This window comes from Typopeltis vanoorti, chromosome 4 (genome assembly GCF_054136105.1).
Source record: "Typopeltis vanoorti isolate ZY-2024b chromosome 4, IOZ_Tvanoo_1.0, whole genome shotgun sequence".
Lineage (NCBI taxonomy): Eukaryota > Metazoa > Arthropoda > Arachnida > Uropygi > Thelyphonidae > Typopeltis > Typopeltis vanoorti.
This window is the reverse complement of record NC_143552.1, coordinates 112187448-112209791: the sequence shown is the minus strand read 5'-3', so window position 1 is coordinate 112209791 and position 22344 is coordinate 112187448. Positions and strand designations below refer to the sequence as shown.

Genomic DNA, 22344 nt, shown 5'->3' with positions numbered 1-22344 from the left:
GAATTAAACCAGGAATCAGTAATAGAAAAAATTTAAAAATATAAATACACAAATGAATGGAGCACGTTGAAAGAATGAAAACAGAAAGATTACCAAAACAAGCCTTAAATTACAAACCATTAGGGAAAAGAAAACCAGGACATCCTCTTAAGAGATTCAATGGTGACTTCTAAGGCCGGAACAGGCCACTCTAGGCCTAAATCCTTGATAGGCATGATTATTATGATGATGATGATGATGATGACATAGCAAAAACTTCAAATACAATACATAGGATATTTTCGATGTTGAAACAAACATTGGCATGTAAGAATATGGAAGTCATAGTCATTTTGCCTCTTTAGAAGGCCTTGGTAGAACCTCGCTTACCTGGTGTGTGCAGATTTCGTCTCCTGGGGTTTCTGAAGGAATATAGATGCCGTGGAAAGGGTAAAAAAAATTATGACAATAACACTGGAATTACGTAATGTAGATAACGAGGAGAGATTGAAAGTATATCGGCTGCATACACTGGTAGGAAGGAGAAAGAAGGGCGATACGATAGAGAATCTATATACTTTTGAGAAGGGTTATAGAATATCGGTTGATAAATTTTTCATTATATGGAAGATGGAGAGAGAGAGAGAGAGAGAGAGAGAGAGAGAGAGATGGGGAGGACAAAGTGCATATGTGGAAGTTGAATTGTGTGTGGTTAAAAAAGGTGAAATCTGAAATTTTCTCTCCGAACTGTCAGCGAGTGGAAACAGTTTACCTGTTGAAGTAATGGGTGCATCTAGTGTGAATGAGTATAAGCAAAGGTATGGCAATTGGTGTGGGTGATGTATGGCCTTTCTAGATGAGTAAGGCCATACGTGTAAGGCCCTTGATGTGTAATAATAATAATAATAATAATAATAATAATAATAATAATAATAATAATAATAATAATAATAATAATAATAAGTCATCAAACTGTTTTTTTTTGTATCCATATGGAATAGCATGTCAAGCTCTTCTAACCCTAATCTATTTTCGGAAATGCAAGATGAGTTCCCATGGCCTTCGATGATTTCAGAGGTAGTGGACAGAGAGAGAGAGCGAGAGAAAGATCGAGAGAGTACACTACATAACTGCCATCATCTTATGATTCTAAATCGTAACAACATTTGTGTTTTTGTCTGACATGGCGTAAGTTTTTCCATCGAATTTTCTGTGAAGTGAGATCCTAATCTGTTATAGGCAGTAAAACCCTGTCTTCCTTCTTCAACTATCTTGAGTCGGCTGAAAAATTGCCCATAAAAAAAGTTTCTTCAGTCGATGACTTAAAATCGAACTTGTAAAACTGTCATTTTTTGCGGTTTAGTATTCTCATACAAAAATGTCGTCACAAAGCTAAATAGGCAGGCTTTAACAAAATATAAGCTATCAAAATTCAATGGAACTGCAGGTGTTACTTTTTTTTTCACAAAATAAATCAAAAGAGTTCCTAAACTCATTAATAAACAAAAATCTCATCTTTCGGGTATTTTTTTTCTTTTGTATTGCAATGACGCTTTCAGAAATCTCTTGTTCTTATAACACATTGGCCACTGAATTAGTAACCTTATAGAGGTGTACGTGAATGTCACTTATGCAATGTATATGCAAAATACTTGGTCACGTGCATCACCACGAGTTCTAGGTAACTATTTAAGAATACTGCTGGTCAGTAATTGTAAACAGTGCTGATCACAGTGGAAAAAAACAAAGGATCTTTTGGAGATCTTTTTGGCTTCTTGTGGTTGCCGGACTGTCTAGAGCCACGATTTTGAAAACAGCAGACCCAACTGTTTCTGAAAAGGTGAGATATCCGGTTGTTTAATCAGTGGGAAAATAACCCTTTTTCTTGTCGAAGAAGGGTAACTATGGTTCTAAGACAGTTTGTCTGAGAAAGCTTGTACGAACAAACATTTAATGAAGGCTGTTTGTTTCTGACTCATCTCACAGAGCTGTGCACAAGGAATCGGTATTGGCCATTGCATGCCATACATAAGATAAAAGTTACCTGTTCAGTGGCCGGTATGTGTACAAAAGCAAGTTATATTCATTTGCATATAACGGATATTTTATCCTTATTCCAAAGTGTTAATAATTTCTTTGAGTTTCTGCAATCTCTAACTGTAGAATCAGTCATTGTAGAGGCCTTTTCTCAATGGACTCCTGACGCTCTGCAGATGTCTATATAGTAAAGCTTCCCCAAACTTCCGTGGGTCGAAATCAACTTTCGAAAACGGTAATTTTTCGCGAACCATTCGCTTGTAATGCATATTTTAAAAGGAAGGGGAGGGTTTAATAAAAAAAAAATATCGCTTTACTACTCTCAAATTTTTTATTGAACACTCTTAATTAATATATAAATTTATTAATCAGATACATAATAAGGTGTAATTGAAGAATTGGCTTGTTTTCTATTTTCGCTGATGACGTTTTTGACGTCCACATTGATATGTGTTATTTTCAGATGCAAGGTGTTTGATAATTGAAGTTTATTTCGAAATTTATTTTTAAATCCTAAACTCTCCTAATGAACATGCAAACTACTCTCGTATTTTAATATTTAACGCGACCTACCCCAAAACAGCTTGCGACCGGCCAGTGGATCACAATTCGCACTTTGGATAACTCTGCAGTATATAGAAAATATATTTTCGAGTAATAATCTTGGCCCGAGGAGTTTCCATAGCGCTCTCTAGTGACCATTCTCTTTCTCAGGTCACTGTAGTGAAACTTGTCATGCGGGTTTCTCTAGGAAGTTTAAAAAAAATGAAAAATACGGTGATGATGTAGTATCTGTCCGTATTGCACGTGTAATGAGACTGGTAAGCCGTCTGCTGTTAGTATGTTACGCTTCACCATCTCTGAAGTGTCCTGTCATTAGCCACGTTAGCAGTAAAACCAAGTTGAATTTCTCATTTTTGTTTGTTCACCGTAATAAAACAGATACTTCCACTTCCAAGCGTTTACCAGCGAATTGGGCAGCAAAGAGAATCAAAGAGTATACTCTAGCAGCTTTTAGAAAAATGGAAGATCCAAAAATTAGCGAACTTTTAGAACCTTTAAGAAAGTCTGTAAAAGAACAGGTTAGTAATTGAAATAAATACTGATCACCCAAATGGTGTGTTATTAATGTGACCATTTTTCATGGATGCGAAAGTGGGATACTTCGAAATTGCAAGAGTGGAAAATTCCCAAGTTAACTAAAAAGGCTGGTTACCCATTTCTGAGAAAGAATCAGAAAAATCGAAATTTAAAAAAGATATATAATAGTTTGGTCATATTGTAAAAGCTGACGATATTGATATGCCCTTATTACTTTGATCCATCTTGTATAGTGGTTGCCCTTGTGTTGATTAATAAATATTACTACCACGTCTCAAATACGTTTTCGAAAAAAGAAAAAAAGTGTCGTACACAGGCGCAGCATCTAACTGTACAATAAATTAAATATCAGCAATTAAGTATAATGAAGTTTTCTTAAATATGATTTATTGATGTATGTATAATTGTCATTTATGTCATATATGCTTACCATACGCCGTCACATCCAAGATAATGAGAAGTGTCTCACAAATATTTGATTTGTAGCATTGATTTGTCTTGCATATATGAGATGGCATTGTATTTGTGAAATTTCAGATGGTATCCTAAAATTTAAGAAATCATCATAATCAGTTTCCTGATATATATACCCTCAAGGGATGTACAGTGAGAGTATTGCATCATTAAAGTTATATTATTACCAATCTCCTGCAAGCAGTTTCCCTCTAAATTGGGCTATTACTTGTCATGGCTCAACTGTTGTTGTAGCAGACATTTCAGTCTGAGTCAGAAGTGCTTTAGAAGATACTTCTGATTGAGTCAATTCACCTGGAACGTTTTACTGCCATCTTGGCATCAAACACCTGTTTTGTAGACCTTTCCTCGCCCATTTTATTTAAGTGGCCATACTGCCTTAGATTAGTTCTGCTTACATATTCTGTTGTTAATGATATCAAGTTCCTTCCTAAATTCTGCTCCTGTACGATGTTTTTTTTTTCTTCATTTTTAATATGATTCTGCCATTAATGCTATCTGTTTTAATTTTTCTCAGAACACATATCTGTGGTCTCTAATCCTTGACAAAGTTCTTTATTTCTAACCCAGCTCTCCGATCCATAACTTAAACTTGGTTTGAGCACTGTCTTGCGTAATGCTAGTGTTTCTTGGATTCCATATAAATTTATTCAACTGGCTTTTCAACATACCAGCTTTGCTTATTCTCTTGTTTATTTCACTTTTAATTTTCTATCCTCGCTAAAAAACACTGTGCCTAAATAGTTTAAATATTTTACTTGTTTTATTGGTTCTCCATTGTGAATGCATCTGAAATTTTCTATTTACTTGCCTTTTATGTAGTTTTGGTCTTTTTATTGCTGATCTCCATGCCATAATTGCTACAGTTTAGTCAGATAATCCTGGAGACTTCTGCATGTGTTTAGGAGTACATCATCTGCATCAGAGCGAAGAGCCACATTTAATAATATCTTCATTTCTAATATCAGGTTTAATGCCACTTTTTTTTCATAATCATATAGATGATTCATATGAATGGAAATAGCATGCACCCTTATACTTGATTTTACATCAAATCTTTCATTTCTTCGATTTCTAACTGCTGACCTGTAACTTAAATATATACTGTGTATATTGCTCTCTATAATGTTCCATTTATCCCATAATTTCAGCATTTTGAAAAGCTTTCCTCTGGGCACCTTGTCATATTTTTTGCCAAAACTCAAGTGCAGATGCTTGTTACATTCTCATGATTTCTCAACTATTTGTTGTAAAGTGAACCCAGCTTGTTCTTCTCCCAATTTCTCTTCCACAATTTTTCTTAGTTTCTTCTCAATTATCCTTAAATAAATCTTAATTGGAACACTTAGTAGAGAAATTCCTCTATAATTCTCACATTCAGCTTTATTCCCTTTTTATGGAAAGTATGAGAGCTCTACTCCAATTATCTGAAATTTGACCTTCTGACCAGTCTCTGAATTATGCAGTGTAGTCACTTTTATACTTCCATATTTCATCATTTCTTTGAATATCAACTCCAGCTCCATTTCCACATTTCATGTATTCAATAACTTTTTTTGGTCATGGAAAAAAATCATTTGTTCTATCTCCCATAATCCTCAAGTATTGATATGCCTGTTTGCATTCCTCTTGAATATTTTCTATTACTGTTTAGATCTTGAGCATAAACCAACTTTTCCTCTAATGATTTGAAAAAAAATTCCTCTTCTTTAGTAGAACCCTCTGCAGGATCATAGGCAAAGTATGTCTCATTTGTCCAGTTCTCCATTTTGATGTCAGTTTAATCCTTTATCCAAGTGTAAGCAAACAAAGTTTGCACCTGAAGTATCTTCAGGACTGAGGCAACTCGTGGTAAAGGTGGACCAATCGCTCATCACTCCTTGTCGTAGTATCTCCCATAATGCAAAGCATATCTCCTTGTGTACATGTATAATGCTATGCATTAAGGGAAAGGCCGAAACAGACCTGTTTTGACCTTTATTGGGGTCTCATCAGTGGGAGCCAAAGCTAGAAGTGGTGATATTAAGGTGGAAGCATTGGAGAAGTCATTACCTATACGAATTATTATAGTCTAACCAAGTGGGAAAAAACTTCCAACATTTTTTTTTTTTTTTGTTAATTATTGAATGCTGTAGTCCTCCTTTCTTTACCTGATAAGTATTGTCTGAATAACTAAATTAACACCTTATAATTGTTATTTAGAAGATCTCAACCCTTTTGCTTTTATTTTTGTTTGTTTTTTGATTTTGGTGATAACACTAGTTACATTAATGTGATGCTTCTCTCATTCCTCTGACAGTTCCACTTCTTTTCTGTTGATATTTTTACATTGATGGTACCCATCTTGAATTCTGCTGATGGTGAATTTGAGTTTGTTTAGCAGCTGACTTTTCATTGGTCACCCTGGTTTGCTCCATAAAAACAGCAGCAGGTTTATTGACCAGGCAACATCCCAACTAGCACAATATTTCATCGTGTTGTTTCATCACTGTTTTTTTGTTTTGAGCCAATACAGAATACATTTTGGTCAGCTAAATTCCAAATTGACAGCCCATCCTAGTTTATTTGGTTTGTAGGATACGTACTAGCATGGTGCACCACAAGAAGGTATAAATCATACATTAGGTAAGAAGCCTTAGTTAGGTTTTCTGCATTCCTTAAAAGGCCATTTGGAAGTCTCTCTTTCAGTTGACTAGTTTTAACTCTTAAGTGACACAGTTTACCATTATTATTTTTTTCCTATGCTTTGGTTTGTAGTTTGGTTTCTAATAAATTTGACTTTTTCTAATTTGACATTAGAAACCAGATGTAAAATTTTCAAATAAATTGAATGTAGAAATTAGAAATCTGAAATTTATCCTTACTGCATCCCTCAAAGTGGCAAGAGCTTGTTAGTACCAAAGAGCCATCTTACACTTGGCTAATGCATGGTGATAAAAATGAATATCTCATTGAAAAAAACAATATGTGAGAAAGTTTTAAAAATAAGTAAAGTTGCTTTTACAGGTAAACTGTAGAATCAACTATACAAACATTATCCAAGAAAAAAATGAAACAATTTGAAAACAAGAATCTAATTGAGAGATTAGGTTAATAGCCTGTCTAAAGATGTAAAATTGTCTTGTTCAAAAAAATACAACCAGTGCAGAACCCAGATTGGACAATTAGATTGAAAACTTGGTAATGATGTGATGTGAAAATAGTGATTTAAAATTTTAGATTATGAAATCAGAAAGATAAACTAATTAAAGTTAATGGGGGAAAATGATGAAATTAATGAAATAATTTACTTTTCTCTTAGAGGAATCTGTAAAACACAAAACTGTATAATAGCATACTTTGGAGTAAGGAAGAAAGAGCAAAATTGGCATCTATGAAGACAGATCAGTCTTCATAGACTAGTCACCCTCATACTTCTTTCTGATACCTGTCAGCTTTCCATTCTTATTAAGTTTGTATAACACATGGATGCTGGTCTGTGTCCCATGTTATGCATCAGCCAAGAATTAACTTGACCATATATCGTCTCCCTTTCCACATTGGGCAGGAGTATGTAACCATGCTTTAACAAAGTTTTTCAGTTTACTTGGCATGCCAGTTTCAGTTTTTTTAGTAGAATTTTGTTTGTCAAATTAGTATTTGACAAAAGAAACAGAAAATCTCAAATGTAGTTCTCTTTGATTCACAACTGAAAATTTGAAATAAGTTGTATTTAGTTTGGTATTATATTGTAGACAGTGTAGCGATGAGTCTTCGGATTCCTTGGAGGTGTCACGAATAATAATAATAATATTGTTTTATACAATGAAACTTGTTTTGTTTGCATCTATACAGTGTCTGCCTATGATAGAGGAAGTACTTTTCACTTCCTCTGTATTACAGAGTCATTTTCCTTCCAGTGGTCTTTGATTACTCTAATTGTCACTAAATATATTACATAAACTAATTGTCTCTGTGCCATATTTATGATACAGTAATACCTCTACTTTGTTTTTTTCAGTATGGCATCTGTGGAGGAGGAATGTTTCCACTATATAGAGACATTTTCATTTGTCTTTGTAAAGAATAGATGTAGTGATAACAATCCATTTATTTCTGTGAATAGAAATGAATCCTCATGTGTTTTACAAGAAAATAACTGCATCTAGTGATCTAAAACAAAATATTGTGTTTCGGATTGTACACTGATCATAATAATCATCAATAAAAAAAAAAAAATAAATAAACCAAAAATTAAAAAAATAGAAATAATTACACATAATAAACACAGCAAATTGTTCAGAATAATTTGCTTGCTTAATCTATCAATGCTCACATAATTCATGCCACACCTAGAGAATCATCTGATCAGTGTTATTAGTTTGATGGATATGTCCCTTCTCTATAGTCAGTTACTAAGCTACCATTATATACAGGCACTATTTATTATTGGTTATTTATATTTTGCAAAAAAAACTTTCTCTCCCTTTATTATAAATGTGAACATGCTTATCTTGGGGTTATTTGATGACCAGTTATTTGCACTGTCTGTCCCACAGCAACTTTGCATGCACACATATGTAAATTAAACCACAAATGTAAATTATTAATTAATTTGCCTCTAATGAAACTATTTTTATTCACACCTGTTTTTTTTCTAATGCCTAAAGTAATTTAAATATACCAACAAAATATAGGATTTCCCTTTAATTATTGGGTTGTAACATATCTTGAAATAAATACATTATTTTCCTTCTTCTATACAGGTTTGGTTTCAATCAAAGCACATGCTACACTTTGTCGCATGCCCATCTAGTATACAGACAGGAACTACATGATAACTTATGTCCTGTCTCAGAGTTTCCTGCTTGGCCAAATGCAGAATCCTGTGAAATGTCATAGCAAAATCCAGAAGTAGTGTGGTATATCCATTTCCTTATCCAACTCTGCTGTCACAACATGAGCAGATTGCTAAAGTAAAACTTACCTTTAACAAAATCATGCTGCCCTCTGTAGAGAAGAGCCTCCATAGCTCAGTAAGTATAGACATTTTTGACCTTTGGTCAGAAAGACCTGGGTTCAATTCCCATCAGTGATGTAAGGAACCTTTATCTGGTCTCTTTCAACGAAAGGTGAGTTAGCTGGTCTCATAGGGAGGTAGGCAGAGGTTGCTTGGAAACTTGAGTTTCCCCCACCTCGAATACTGCCCTTAGGGGGATTCAGCAGCAGAGGAGTGGCGAACTGGCTGCATTAAAATTCTTCGTGAACTCCTCATTAGGGGACTCTACCCGTCCTAAAGGGATGGATGAGACAAATCAGTCAATTTGTAGAGGATTCTAGTGTTGTCTATCCACCTTTGGATAAGATACCTATTAGCTTTTCCATTACCTTAATTTAGGATAAGACACTAGAAATACTAATTGGGCTATAATTCACTGCATCAGTCTTAGCTCTACCCTCATATAATGGAATTATCTTGCTCTTCTTCTACTCATTAGGAATCTTGCATGTGGTGAGGTGCAGGTTGTGTACATCTGTGTCAGAAACATTGCCACACTCTTTTGCATATTCCTTCAGTATCCCATGCCAATATCCTGTCCAGTCTGTTGTGTTTGAGTCAAGCTCTTGTAACAGATTAAATACTTCTAACTAATTTACCTTATTTCTTTGTCTATTTCTCTCCAGCATCCAGAGAGCTAATGGTCTTTCAATGTGTGTGTGTGTGTGTGTATACATGCAAATGTGTACTTTACTAAACACTTAACACAACTCATCTATTTCTTGTGTACCTGACACTTTTCTTCTATCTGTATTCATTGTTTTTACATGATCGCACAGAATTCAGAAGAACGAAGGTGACTGCTGAAGTGCCTCAAGACTGTACTGAGATCACTGATGTTTAATTTGTAAATTAATGATTTGAGGGAGAGTATTCAGCTAGATGCTGATGGTCAAAACTGTGAAGGGTAATAGTTAATAAAATTGAGGTCCTGTAGGATGACTTAAATACATTGATAGTGTGAATGAAGGATGATGGTTGCCATTTTATTATGACAAAGTGTACGGTTATATACTTTTGAATGAAAAGATTATGTACTTCGTATTATAGTGATATTACTGGACTCAGCAAATTGATAGGGGCTAGGGATTTGAGACTGATAGTGTACTGAGAATTGTAGTTTGTAGGGCATATTACAAAAGTTGGCATAATAACTCAAAGATTACTTGGATGTTGAAGAACACATTGACAAGTAGAGATGGGAAGACTATTATAATACAGCTGCATCTGGACTGCCCTGCACATATTTGATCAGTTGGGGTCTTTTGGGAATGAGAAGGTGGTAGAAAAGATCCTGAGACAGTGACTTGGCAGTAGTGTGCTGGAACTGCCCTACATGAGACAATGTTAAATTTTCAAGAATTTTGTAAGCTGGTTGTTAAACTGACAATGGTTGGAAACCGTAGAGTAGCATCCACTTCAATTCACATTAGCTGCATTTGGATGATAAGGTTGTATATGGTGACATAGATATCACCATATTGATGTCATTTACACTGTGAGTGTCTGTCACTAACACTGTGATTAACGACTGTGGATTCCAGGTAAAACATTGGCAGGAGAAGTGCCATTAGACTTAACAACCAACCTGACAGCCACCTGGATGTGAGGAGCAATCAGCAAAAACACTATTTAGCAGATATCAGTGACTGTTAAATGATGCTGTAAAATAATAAATTCAGTGCTCTTCCTAGAGATATATTACCAAAAAATATAATTCAACACATGAATTTACATCTTTTATCAGATGATGATATTTCAAAATAATTTCAAATTATTTTGATTTATTAGCACCATCTACTTAGATTTATAAAGAACTAATTTCACCATGGACAACTGGTGAAATTAGTTTCACTTGCAAGTGTTTGAAAAGCTAAAACGAGTGTTATTGTAATCAATAGTGCTGAAGGAGATTGCAGCTTAATGAACACAGTTTGTTATGAGGACGAGAAATGGTTTAATAATGTCACATATCGAATTTGATAATAAATTTATTGGAGGAGCCATTCTACTCAGTTGGTATAGATGAAGCCCTTTTGTCAGAAAGATCTGTGTTCACTTCCTGTCCATGACGTGAGGAACCTGTATCTGGTCTCTTTTGACTAAATGTGAGTTAGCTGGTCTCATATGGAGGTAGGGTTTTTTCCACCCTGAAACTCGGGTTTTTCATTCCTCAGACAGGGAAACCAGCCCTGTAAACACACACGGATCTACAGTCATGAATACATGCCCTTAGGGGATGCAGCAGAGGAGTGATGTGCTGGTTGCATTAATTCATCGTAATCCCCTCATTAGGGGACGGACTCTACCTGTCCTAGGGGAAGGAAGGAAATTTATTGAGAAAAGAGTTAGCAGATTGAGATACAACTCCATTTATCAAATCAAGGCTGAACAGCAACTGTAGATTGACTACAGATACGAGAACTTGGCAAAAGTCAATGAAAAAGAATTATTATCAATAAGCTATTCATTAGCAACATATCCAGTGATATTAATGTTATAATTCAGGCTAATTTCTCTGGGCTGCCCACTGAGATGGGTGGATATACTTATGACCTTTGTGAGAAAGAATCCCCACTGGAAACTTGCTACCCTTATCCATTTTACCAAAGATCAGCTCCCTCCTCTCTGTGTCTGTAGTATATAAAGTACCCTGCTCCTGCAAGTTGGCTTACTTTGGACAGACAGGTAGATCAACCACTATCCATTTAGAGAAACATAAATCTTACATTTGCAATCACGGCCATGGTCAATCTGGCTTTGCACACCATGTACTAGATATAGCTCACAGGATCTTCTGGAAGAAAACCACCATGCTCCACCATAGTAAATATAAAAAGGAAAGACCGTTTTTCAAATCTGCAGTGCCATTCAGAAATGAATCTAATTTAAACAAATATGGATGCATAAAACTTTCCAAAATTTGAGAAACAATAATCGACAAAGATCCCAGTTTACATCCTTGGCTGCTTACAAACTCCCATAGTGGGCATTTGTCCTATTTAGGAAGTGTGCCCATAGTGGGCACATCACCTAAATAGGACATGAGTCACTCACATGTTTCGTTAAGTATCGTATTGTCTTCTTTGTGTGTGTGTGTTACAAATGTTAGGTGTACTCCCTAAAGATGTGTCAGTGACTGAGACGAAATATTAGAGGTATTAACAATTAGTTTTTAATCCTTCCCTAGTGTTGTCAATACTCCACTAAACCTCCAATATGAGAAATAAAGCTTTCCATTGTGAGAAGTCTTCATATCTTTCAAGACTATTTTTTCAAGGTCTGCCATTTCCTCTGATGAGCAAAGTATGCATTATGACTATGATGTATATAGCCAATACATATGTTCTTTATGAAAAAAATAAAAAATCGGAGCATGTAACTGATGTCCAACCTAGCATCACATTCCACTGTTAGAGTAGGAGGGGGAGAAGTATCAAAACATTATTATTATCAACAGACTTCTATGCAGTCAAGAGACTCATTGCTGGATATCCATTCTTTGGCAATGCATTCCGGTCACCCACAACTCCACATGCAAAAAATCTACTCCTCATTCCCTTGCTCACACCTGCCTTATACAGCTCCCAGGAATGGCTTCTTGTTTTCTCTCTTTTCCCCATCTCTAGATATTTTCTCTGAAAAATCTCAATCCATATTCACCTGGTAATTATTCCTTACCAACTTATATGTCTCAATCATGTCTTCCCTTTTCTTTCTTTCTATCTATCCTAGGCTCTAATTTGCATTCTCTCAATCTGTCCTCATATTTTACATTCCAGAGACCAGAAACCAACTTAGTCTTTCATCTCTAAACTCTCTCCAACAGTTCATCATCCTTTTGAAAACCAGGCAACCAAATCTGTGTACAGTATGTACATATGCGGCCTGATCAAAGTCTTGTACAATGGAATCAAAACATCCTTACATCTACACATCAGTGGTCTCTGCATCATTCCCATAATCTCACAATTTTAGCAAAATGTCCACAAAATTTCAAGTCCCTATCTACCACAATCCCTAACCTTAATTTCCTCCACCTCCTCCAGATCATCTCCACCAATCCAATACTCTGCATGCCATCTTTGCTTCCCAAATTTTAAAACCTTACACTTTGCAACATTAAACCGATGTCCCCCCACACACTCACCCATTCAGTCTATCTAGGTCCTCTTACAAAGCTACATCTGCTCTACTTCTCATAACTCTCCTCAACGTTGCATCATCTGCAAACAACTGCATATCACCATTTAAGCCCTTTCCCAGTGTCTTTACATACAAATTAAACAACAATGGCCCAAAAACAGAACCACAGGGCACACCACTAGTGACTTTCCTCTTCTGGGATATCACTCCCCTCATACACAATCTGCTGATACCTGTCAGAAGCCAATTTCCAGTCTAACACACTAATCTACTATCCAACCCCTTCTGTTCCAATTAACTACTTGTTTGTCATATGGCAATCTATTGAAATCCTTTGCAAAATCTATATATTCTACTTATATGCATCCGCATGTCCAATGTCTTTGCCACCTTGTTATGGTAGGTGAGTAGATTGATAAAACATAATCTTCCGTTAGTAAACCCATGCTGTCCATTAAAGAGATAATCAAATTCTTATCCTCACTAGCTTCTCTAACACCTTGACCACAACTCCAGATAAGGAGTTGTGGTCAAGGGTTCTTTATTGATTGGCCTTGACCACAACTCCTTATCTGGAGTTGTGGTCAAGGGCAGTATGTCTTGAGAGAATGCTCTGGAACATTCTCTAAAGACATACTGATATATACCATCAAGTCCCATGGCCTTGTTACATCAAATTTACTCCATTTCCTCATATACCTTCTGCTCACTCACCATCATTGGTTCCTCCTCCATTCCACTGCTCTCATGTTCTGCATTATGCTATGGTCACAAAGATGGAATCCTTTAATGAACTGCTCATTAAATATATCATCCTCCCATAATTATCTTTCCTTCTACTGGCCACATATCAAAAACATTCCATAGGATTTCTTTTAGCCTCATTTGCTAACTGCTGCTCATACTACACTTTTGCTACCCTTACCAAGTGAGTCACGTTCCTTGCTCGTTCTTTGTATCCCTCATGTTACTGATTATTGCCACTCATCTTGTGCCACAATGCTTGCTCTTCCAGATTGCATGCTTCACCTTTTCAGTCTCCTAATCTTTAGAATATATTCAGTCATTGCCTCTGTCAGATACTTCCTGAGTAAAGACCAAGCAGTATGGATTTCCTGCCCATCCAATTCCTGAGTGTGTCATAATCACTAGCCATAACTTTTGTCACAAACGTTACGATATGGCAGGCCACCATCCAAGTGATCACTTCATGGTCACTTTCACCACCTGGAGGAAGATGTGACAATTCATTTGCATCTTCTGATAATCAAATCCACATGTGATCCCTCAGTCCACATGTGACTTTTGTTATGTACTGCTGAAGGTAGTTGTCCCTCAAAAACTCAAGAAATTCATTCTCTCTGGTTCCCGATGCTGTCTCTTCATTCCAGTCTACATTACCATAATTGAAATTGTCCATAATGATCATCCTTTTCTTATTAGCCAGACCAATTTGCCTTAACATTTCCTTCTCACTGTCTTCCGCATTACCAAGTCTATAGCAACACTCTACTAAACATTTCATCCTGTCAACCTCCACTTCAGACCATACTACTTCAGAACCACTGTCAGTGCAAAGCATGTAAAATCAATTTTTGTCTGTCTTAAATTTAATAATATTGGAGTCTTGAAAGTTAGTAATGTAACTTTTTTCATGTAGTACTATCATAATTAACCTACACACCTCTGAGGATACATATCAGGAACTTGATTATGATGAATTTGTGTACTTTGTTTGTTCACACTATTTAGCAGATGCAAAACATATTGGCCCACTACTCATCTGTATTTGCCTGCACTGAGCAAGACAGTGCAAAGTGAGGATGTTGTATGAGATCATATTTAGGAGTTCACATCCGTATTGTGTATAAACTTGTTCCATGGATAGTGTGTTTGTACCTTTTTTTTTTTTTTTTGTCTGAAATTCATAATAAGACAAGTTTGGTCTGTGTTTATCAGTCATATTGTGACACCAATGTTTCTAATGTTTTGCATTAGCTTAAGAAGGATTGCATGATTTACTGATTATAAAATATACAGTACTGCTTTATTTCATAAAAATGCATAGTTACTTAATGATGATTCATGATGCTTAAATATTTCCTTTTATTAAAAATTTGGGACATTTAAAAAGAACTCTTTATAGGATATCAGTTTAATTATAGTTTACTTTGATTTACAGTTTAATTTACAGTTAAATTATAGTCATAATTTGAACAGTTATGAAACAGAACTGTTCAAATTCAGGAATATATATATAATGGTAACTGATTCTAAACTTGAAAGTGTGTCCTGAACTAGCAGTTCTAATTCATTTTGAAAAAGGACTAAATTTACATTTTGGTATCTTATGTCTTATTTTATTAATCTTCACAGGGAGATTTAGTTCGCAGTTTGAAAGAAAATGGTGCAGCAGATCTAGATATTATGAAAGCTGTGAATGAACTTAAAGCAAGGAAAAAAATCTTGGAGGATAAGGTAATTTAACTAGTTATGTTTAATAACAATTTCGAAAATAACACACACATTACAATAGTAATGACTATAAAATTAATTTCAATAACTAATGAATTTAGAAATATGTTGTGTAGTTAATACATACAATGAAAAAATAAATAAATCCAGTACAAGTCTATCATTCTATGGGAATCTATGGGATTCTTTAACTAAAGTGAATAATTGCTATAAAAAATTTTGCATGATAATCAGCATTAAACAGACAGACTATGAAAATAGATGGGAAATGGGAAAATGAATTGGAAACATCAGATTCTTCCTGAATGGGAAATCTATAAAACAGGTAAAATATTTCAACTGTTTAGGTACAATTTTTAGTGAAGATGTAAAATTAAATATGGAAACGACAACAAAATAAACAAAGCTAGTATAGTGGGGAGGTCACTTGCTGTGGAATAAGAGAGAATTATTCTAAACGCTAAACTAGCTATATACGAGATAGTGTTCATACCAATTTTAGCATATGGATCTGAGAGGGGAGGGGGGGGAGAAATGACTGTTGATCAAACTCTAGTGACTACAGAGTTAAGAGATCTGAGGGAAATTAAAGTGAAAACATATGCATTATTGACAGAATCATATGAAAATATTTGGAATGTGTGAGCAGAGCTAATCTTAGCTTGTGTGATCACTTAAGCAGAATGGGAGAAGATTTTCAGTAAGTGAAACAAGTTTGATGCAAGGATATCATGAAAACAATCTGTGGGGGAGGGGGGGGATACCAAGATCTAGTGGATTGAAGCAGTGTCTTGGGATATCAAAATATAATATCTGACAGTATTGGGGTCATGACAAATAAGGCTAAGGAAAATTGTTGATACGAAGTTAGTAATAAACTTTGGTGGTACTGTGATAGTATCCTGTGTATCATTTAAGTTGTATATATATCAGGAATCTTGATAATCATGCTATATATATATATATATATATATATATATTATACAGGGTGTTCGGGATAAATTTGACATATTTATAATTAATTATATTTTTCCGTAAGTTACATGTATTAACACACACTTCTCTTCATTTAAAAGTTTGGACCCTTCTTCATTCACATACAAGATGTCAGAAAGGATGGATAGCTGGAACCCACCTGAATCATGGAAGAGAATAACTTGTATCATGATGATTCGTGCCCTCCATCAAAATAAGGATATTACGACTGTGCCCAATGCTCCCTGAATACAGTAAAAACAATCAGGCATGAACTAGAGACTTGCAATGGTGACTACGAGGATGTAGCAAGAAGAAAGATCCCTAGTAGACGATCTGATTGCGTTCGTACAGCAGAATTCCTCGCAAATCTGCAGGAACAGGTGTTGAAGAACCCTGGCATTGGAATTCGGGCTTTGTTCATGGAGTTGCTAACTGTAGTCAAGCCCTGGATAACAAGGGTAGGCAATGGTAGGCCGTATGTATGGCAGCAGGATTCGGCCCCTTGCCACACCTCTGGGAAAAGTCAAAAATGGTTGTCTGAAAATTTCTACGACTTCACCAGTCCAAATGTTTGGCCTCCAAACTCCCCAGACCTTAACCCCATGGATTATTTTGTATGGGGCGCAGTTGAAAAAGACACCAATCGCACTTCCAGTAATACAAAAGCCCAGTTAATGGATAAAATTAAAACAGTTTTTGCGGCCCTTCCCAGGGAGACTGTAGCATCAGCTTGTTCGAGGTTCCGAAGCAGAATTGAAGCTGTGATCGATGCTAATGGTGGTTATTTTGAGTAAATCTTGTTGATAGTATTGTAATTAACTCTGCCTGTAATGTTTTTTTGTCAATTCATTAAATTTAATAGATACAAAGAAGATTTTCTTTTTCCTTACGAAACTGTCAAATTTATCCCGAACACCCTGTAAATAAAGGAAAACTTTTACAGTCTTAGCTATGTATCTTTTGTTTAATGGTGTTAACAGTAGTGCACACTTCATATCTGTCTTCTGTTCTAATTTCTGGCTATTCGGAATTTTATGTAATTATATTCAAAGTGGGATTCATTACTAAATTTGGTCAACTCTTGTTGAGCTCAGTGATCAACTGGTTAATAGCTGTTTGTTATATTATTAACTTATTCATTAATAATAAAATGACTTGATTTCCTCTTCTTAATCACTAGAAAAGAAGTTGAATTTTGATACATTTTGGAACTATGTAAACATTTGAATTTTTAATGGTATGCAAATGGTTCAATTCGTATTTGTATCTAATTTGCTTCCTTAAGGCAGTGGCTACTAATGTTTTTTCTTTCAGTAATCTGATAAGTTTTCTTTTCTTCTTGTCTTTAAATTTTTTTTTTGTGGGGGGGAACAAGCTTCAGTGCTCAGTTCAATACTCCTTAAGTAATAGGATTGCCATTATATTGAACCATGCTAAGCCTCCAAAAATAAGTATGCAAAAAATAAATTTCAGCTCTTAAAAATTATAACAAAAAAAAGTAAATAAGATCATTAAGATAATGTTACCTATACTTTTATATCATTCTCTGTCATAATGAATTCAAACAAAAGACTACACAATAATAATGAGTAATCTTCTAAAAGATTATGCTATCTACTATATCTGTGGATAATAATGATTCTGTTCAGATACCAGAAGAAAAAGATACAGATTGCTAGAAAATCGCAATTACTAGCTCAAAACCTTTCATGCAAAACCATTCCTGATATATATATATATGAAGGTCCAACATTAACAAATTTAGACCTCTCACCTAGAAACCTGCCAGTTAGTTAAATTATCCCCTCATTACAAGCAAACTGCCATCTTACAGCTTGATTAATTTCACAAGTGGTTTAGATAATCTCATCCTCAGAAATTCAGACATGATTCATTTTTTAATTTCTGCAAACGTATTGCTAAAAGAAGCTCATCATCATCTTATTAGGTACAGTTCTGCTGAATTGTTCCTCCTCTGAGTCTAAAAATATGCAAATGGCTGTTGGTCAGCATCATTCAGTCCAGCTTCATACCCACCAAACCAACCTCTCCTCTTTCATTCCATCTACCTCATCCTCTGGAACATGCCTTCCTGACATAGTGTTCACCTTCCCCAAGGATTACAACCTTCAGTTAAAAAAGAAAAAAAAATCAATAGGTGTGTTTGTTTCATTTTTAGCCTCTTTCCCATATACAGTACTAAACTAAGTCTACAATTTCTCACATCTGGAATTAATATTTAAAAAAGTCACAATGCTGCCCTGGCATTTTTTTTATTTGTTTAAATTCATTTTTTGTGCTATTTATTTCACATGAAGAAGAAAAATATACAAGCAGTTGAATGGTACTGCCATGCTCTCTCTCATACATATTAGCCAAATTCTGCTTTGAACACTTAATAACCAAACCCTTGGATTTAGTTCATTTGGCACTATATTGATGTGTTTGCAGTGTGGCATCATGATCCTTATCTGAGTATACCAAAATTCAAGAGACAATCCTCTAATTGTAGAAATATGGACAAGAGTGTGCAAATTTTCATGATTGAGGAGAATTCTTATATGGGCTTTTTCAGATGAAGGTCAGTTAGCTGATTTCATATGGGGATTGCAGAGATTTTTCTCCCGGAAACTCTGGTATTTCATCCTACATACTCTTCAGAACACATGTAATTTACAGACAAAAAAATACTGTTGTTGGTGATGATGGGTGGTAGATGGTGTTGATAGTAATAGGAGAATTAAGTAGTGTGAAAAGGGTGAGATATATTTAGTGAAGTAGAGTGCCCTCCTACTGATAAGTCCTTGGACTTCCTGGAGGTGCCATGTAATAATAATAATTTTGTGGCCTTTATCAAGTTTATCACCATTAGATAACTTTGTTTGTCATTGACTCTGAATCATTTCACAATCATATACCATCCAGTTCACATTAATGTACATTTTCTCTTGCTCACAGTGCCATATTTCCTCTATGGGTTATTTTTTGAACTAATTTCTATTATTGTCAAAATCTCTTCCCTGTGATCTGGTTAGAGTACCCACCAAGTTTGAGGGTATTTCGTTTTCTGGTTTCACTCTCTCTCTCTCAGGGACGAATGCTGGCCTTGAAATTCACGCTTACTCTTGTTATCATTCAGGGAGTGAGAAATGTGATTGAAGTCTGATTAGCAGAATAATGAATTACTGACCATTTAAAACTATATATTTAGAAATTTATGTACATTTAATCATACAAATACAACATTTATTTTACAAATTATATTCTATCGTTTTCAATTTAGCTACTTGAATACAAATTCTACCCTACGATTCTTCTTTATGAGCTGGTCAATAACATCGTCATAAAAAGTTGGTTGTAACTTAATTTTTCCAAGCAACACGCACACTTTTAAAGGCTGGCTGAAGCTCACTTGCTAGAGCTACGTTGACTGCATATGTCCTGTGTTTAAGCAACAGAGTGAGATGACGTGAAATGGCTATGCACGCGCATGAAATCACAGTGCTGCTGCGAGGACTTGGAAGCTCCTATAACCGAGCAAGCCAAGGTAGCTTTGACTAGACGAGCAAGCAATTGCCTTCGATATGCAACGCAAAGCTCAATTATTGCCTCGCAAGCTTAAGACGTCTTCTGTCTATAAAAATAAAAGCCTAAATGAATGTTTATAAATGCATGCATTTATTAACAAATAAATATTCTTTCTCAATTAATGAGCATGCGCAGCAAACATAGCAAGCATGGAGAATTCGCCCCTGCTCTCTCTCTCTCGCTCTTTCTAGATTGTATCCCTATTCTAGCATACTAGGTGTACCCCTATACCCCCCTTATTATGCTAAAGTGAGGGATAGTGAACTACCTTAGATGATTCCTTCAATTCATTTATAAAACTTATTCTTCCAGATTAAATATCTGGAGTTAATGACAGATTTGATTAACTCTGCGAGGGTTGATGGCAGATACAGAGACAGCTATTCCAGTATCTGCTTATTGTGATTAATTTCGACTGACAAAAATGCTATTGCAAGCAGCGGGGAATCAGTTTTTCTTATAAAATTTTCTTATTTTTGATAATGTTCTAATTTCCAGTCAAGATCAATTTCCCTTTCTTGGGCTGACTTTCAATATAGCTTATTCTGGGATTAATATATTATCCATAGTTTCCTACCTTCAAAAACTTGGTATTCTTTTTCATTTAAAAATACTCTCCCAAATCCAATTGACCTAAGAATATTGTTTTCACATTTCAAATAGTACACCCAAGCCTCCCTAAGAGAAGAGGGCAGCCTACCTAATAAATGACACACACCCCCAGCTCTCACAGACTCCCTCCGGTCACTTTCTCATAGGCTCTCTGTTTCTGCATTATGCACATTTTATAGGTACTTTCATTGGTGTTGCTGCGCTGAACTGGCCACTACTATTTCTCATCATGTAAGAACATGAGTGGAAACTGGTCAACATTCGTATGTTATAAATTAAAGATGCCAAGAAATTATATTCTTTGTTTAATCCTTTATTCAAGTATAAACAAAGTTTGTTTATGAAGTATCTTCACTATTGGGCTACTTATATATATAGATGCTAATGACTTCACATCGATTGCCTTATTATCTCCTGATGCAAAACTACAAGATCAACATCTACAAGATCACTCCAAATCTCACTGAGTGATCCTAAAGGATCACTACTAAACTCGCTACTCCTCCTGACCTGAATCACTCCAGGACAGGAAACTCAGCAGTGGTTTACCCAGTGACAGGCAAAAACCTGCCACTGAGTAGAACCTCTACTAACCAGGAGGTAAGCAAACCTGATGATGATGAGCATTAATAAATGCTCATCACTAGGTTCCAAATTTAAATGTAAGAAGAGATACCAGGGTTGAAGTAATGCAGAAGTCATATTTCCCATATACAAGTTGTCAAAATGCATCACACCTTATTTAAAATACTCTGGAATAGAGATAATGTTGGAAATTTTTTTGCTTGGTTATATTATAAATTAAAGATGCCAAGAAATTATATTCTTGATTTTAATCCTTTATCCAAGTGTAAGCAAACAATGTTTACATATGAAGTATCTTCACAGCTGGACAATTTGTATATTGTGACTCATGACTTCACATCAATTGTCTTAGTTAAAAAAAAAAAAAAAACTGTCAACATCTATCTCTAATCCAGAGTAATTTAATAATAAGGTGTGGCACCTTTTGACTATTTGTATATGGGAAATATGACTTCTGCATTACTTCAACCTTGGTATTTCTTCTGGGTCCGACTCCTAGTGAGACCTCAAGAAAGGTCAAAACTGGTCTGGGCAGTAGCCCCTCCCATAATGCATAGCATTATACACATCCAAAGGGGGGGGGTCTTTTGCATTATGGGATACTAAGACAATTGATATGAGGTCATTAGCCTCTATATACAAGTAGACCAGTCATGAAGATACTTCATGCACAAACATTGTGCTTACACTTGGATAAAGGATTAAACCAAGAATATAATTTCACTTAGAATTTTTAATTTATAGTACAACTAAGTGAAAATAACTTTCAATATTCATTTGTATTGAACCAGCTTCTTGTCATTATCCTTCATTCCATCTACTTCTCTCTTTGGAATGGCCTTCCTCATTCTGTTTTTTCCTCGCTGAACACAACACCTAACTTTTTAAGAAACTTGTTAATGGGTTTCTTTTTGTTCCTTAACCACTTGTCCTCACACGACACTTGTTATATTATTGGCCTTTTAACCTTTTATGGGTGGTCAATATCAAAAAAAAAATCTAAATGTTTTATGTTTCTATGCTGTGAATAATATGATATAAAGATGATGTGATAATAAATAATATATGCAACTTGCTTTTGTGACATTATCTGTTACCAAAAAAAAAAAAAAATCTACCTTAAAATAAACACAAATGTAGATTACAATTTTATTTTATTTTTTTAAGAAACCATTAAAAAAATGAAATAATTAACACATTTCATTATATTTTAATAAAGAAAAAAGAATTTGAAATTTATATAAAAAAAAATGTTAATGAAATATTTTCTTTTGTAACCTGTTCTAAACCAGAACATCCTAATTCATTAACTCGATGAATAGTGCTGTGCC

At 35.0% G+C, this 22344-nt stretch overlaps 1 protein-coding gene across 1 annotated transcript in view; it reads left to right on the top strand.

Annotated features, from left to right (window-relative positions):
* The first annotated feature begins 2725 nt into the window (after positions 1-2725).
* The window catches only part of GlyRS (glycine--tRNA ligase), a 214505-nt gene continuing 194886 nt past the window's right edge, over positions 2726-22344 (top strand). The window contains exons 1-2 of the mRNA XM_090391418.1: positions 2726-3098; positions 15152-15253. Coding sequence (XP_090247544.1) covers positions 2829-3098; positions 15152-15253 — 372 coding nt within the window. The 5' untranslated portion in view covers positions 2726-2828. The remainder of the gene's footprint in view (positions 3099-15151; positions 15254-22344) is intronic.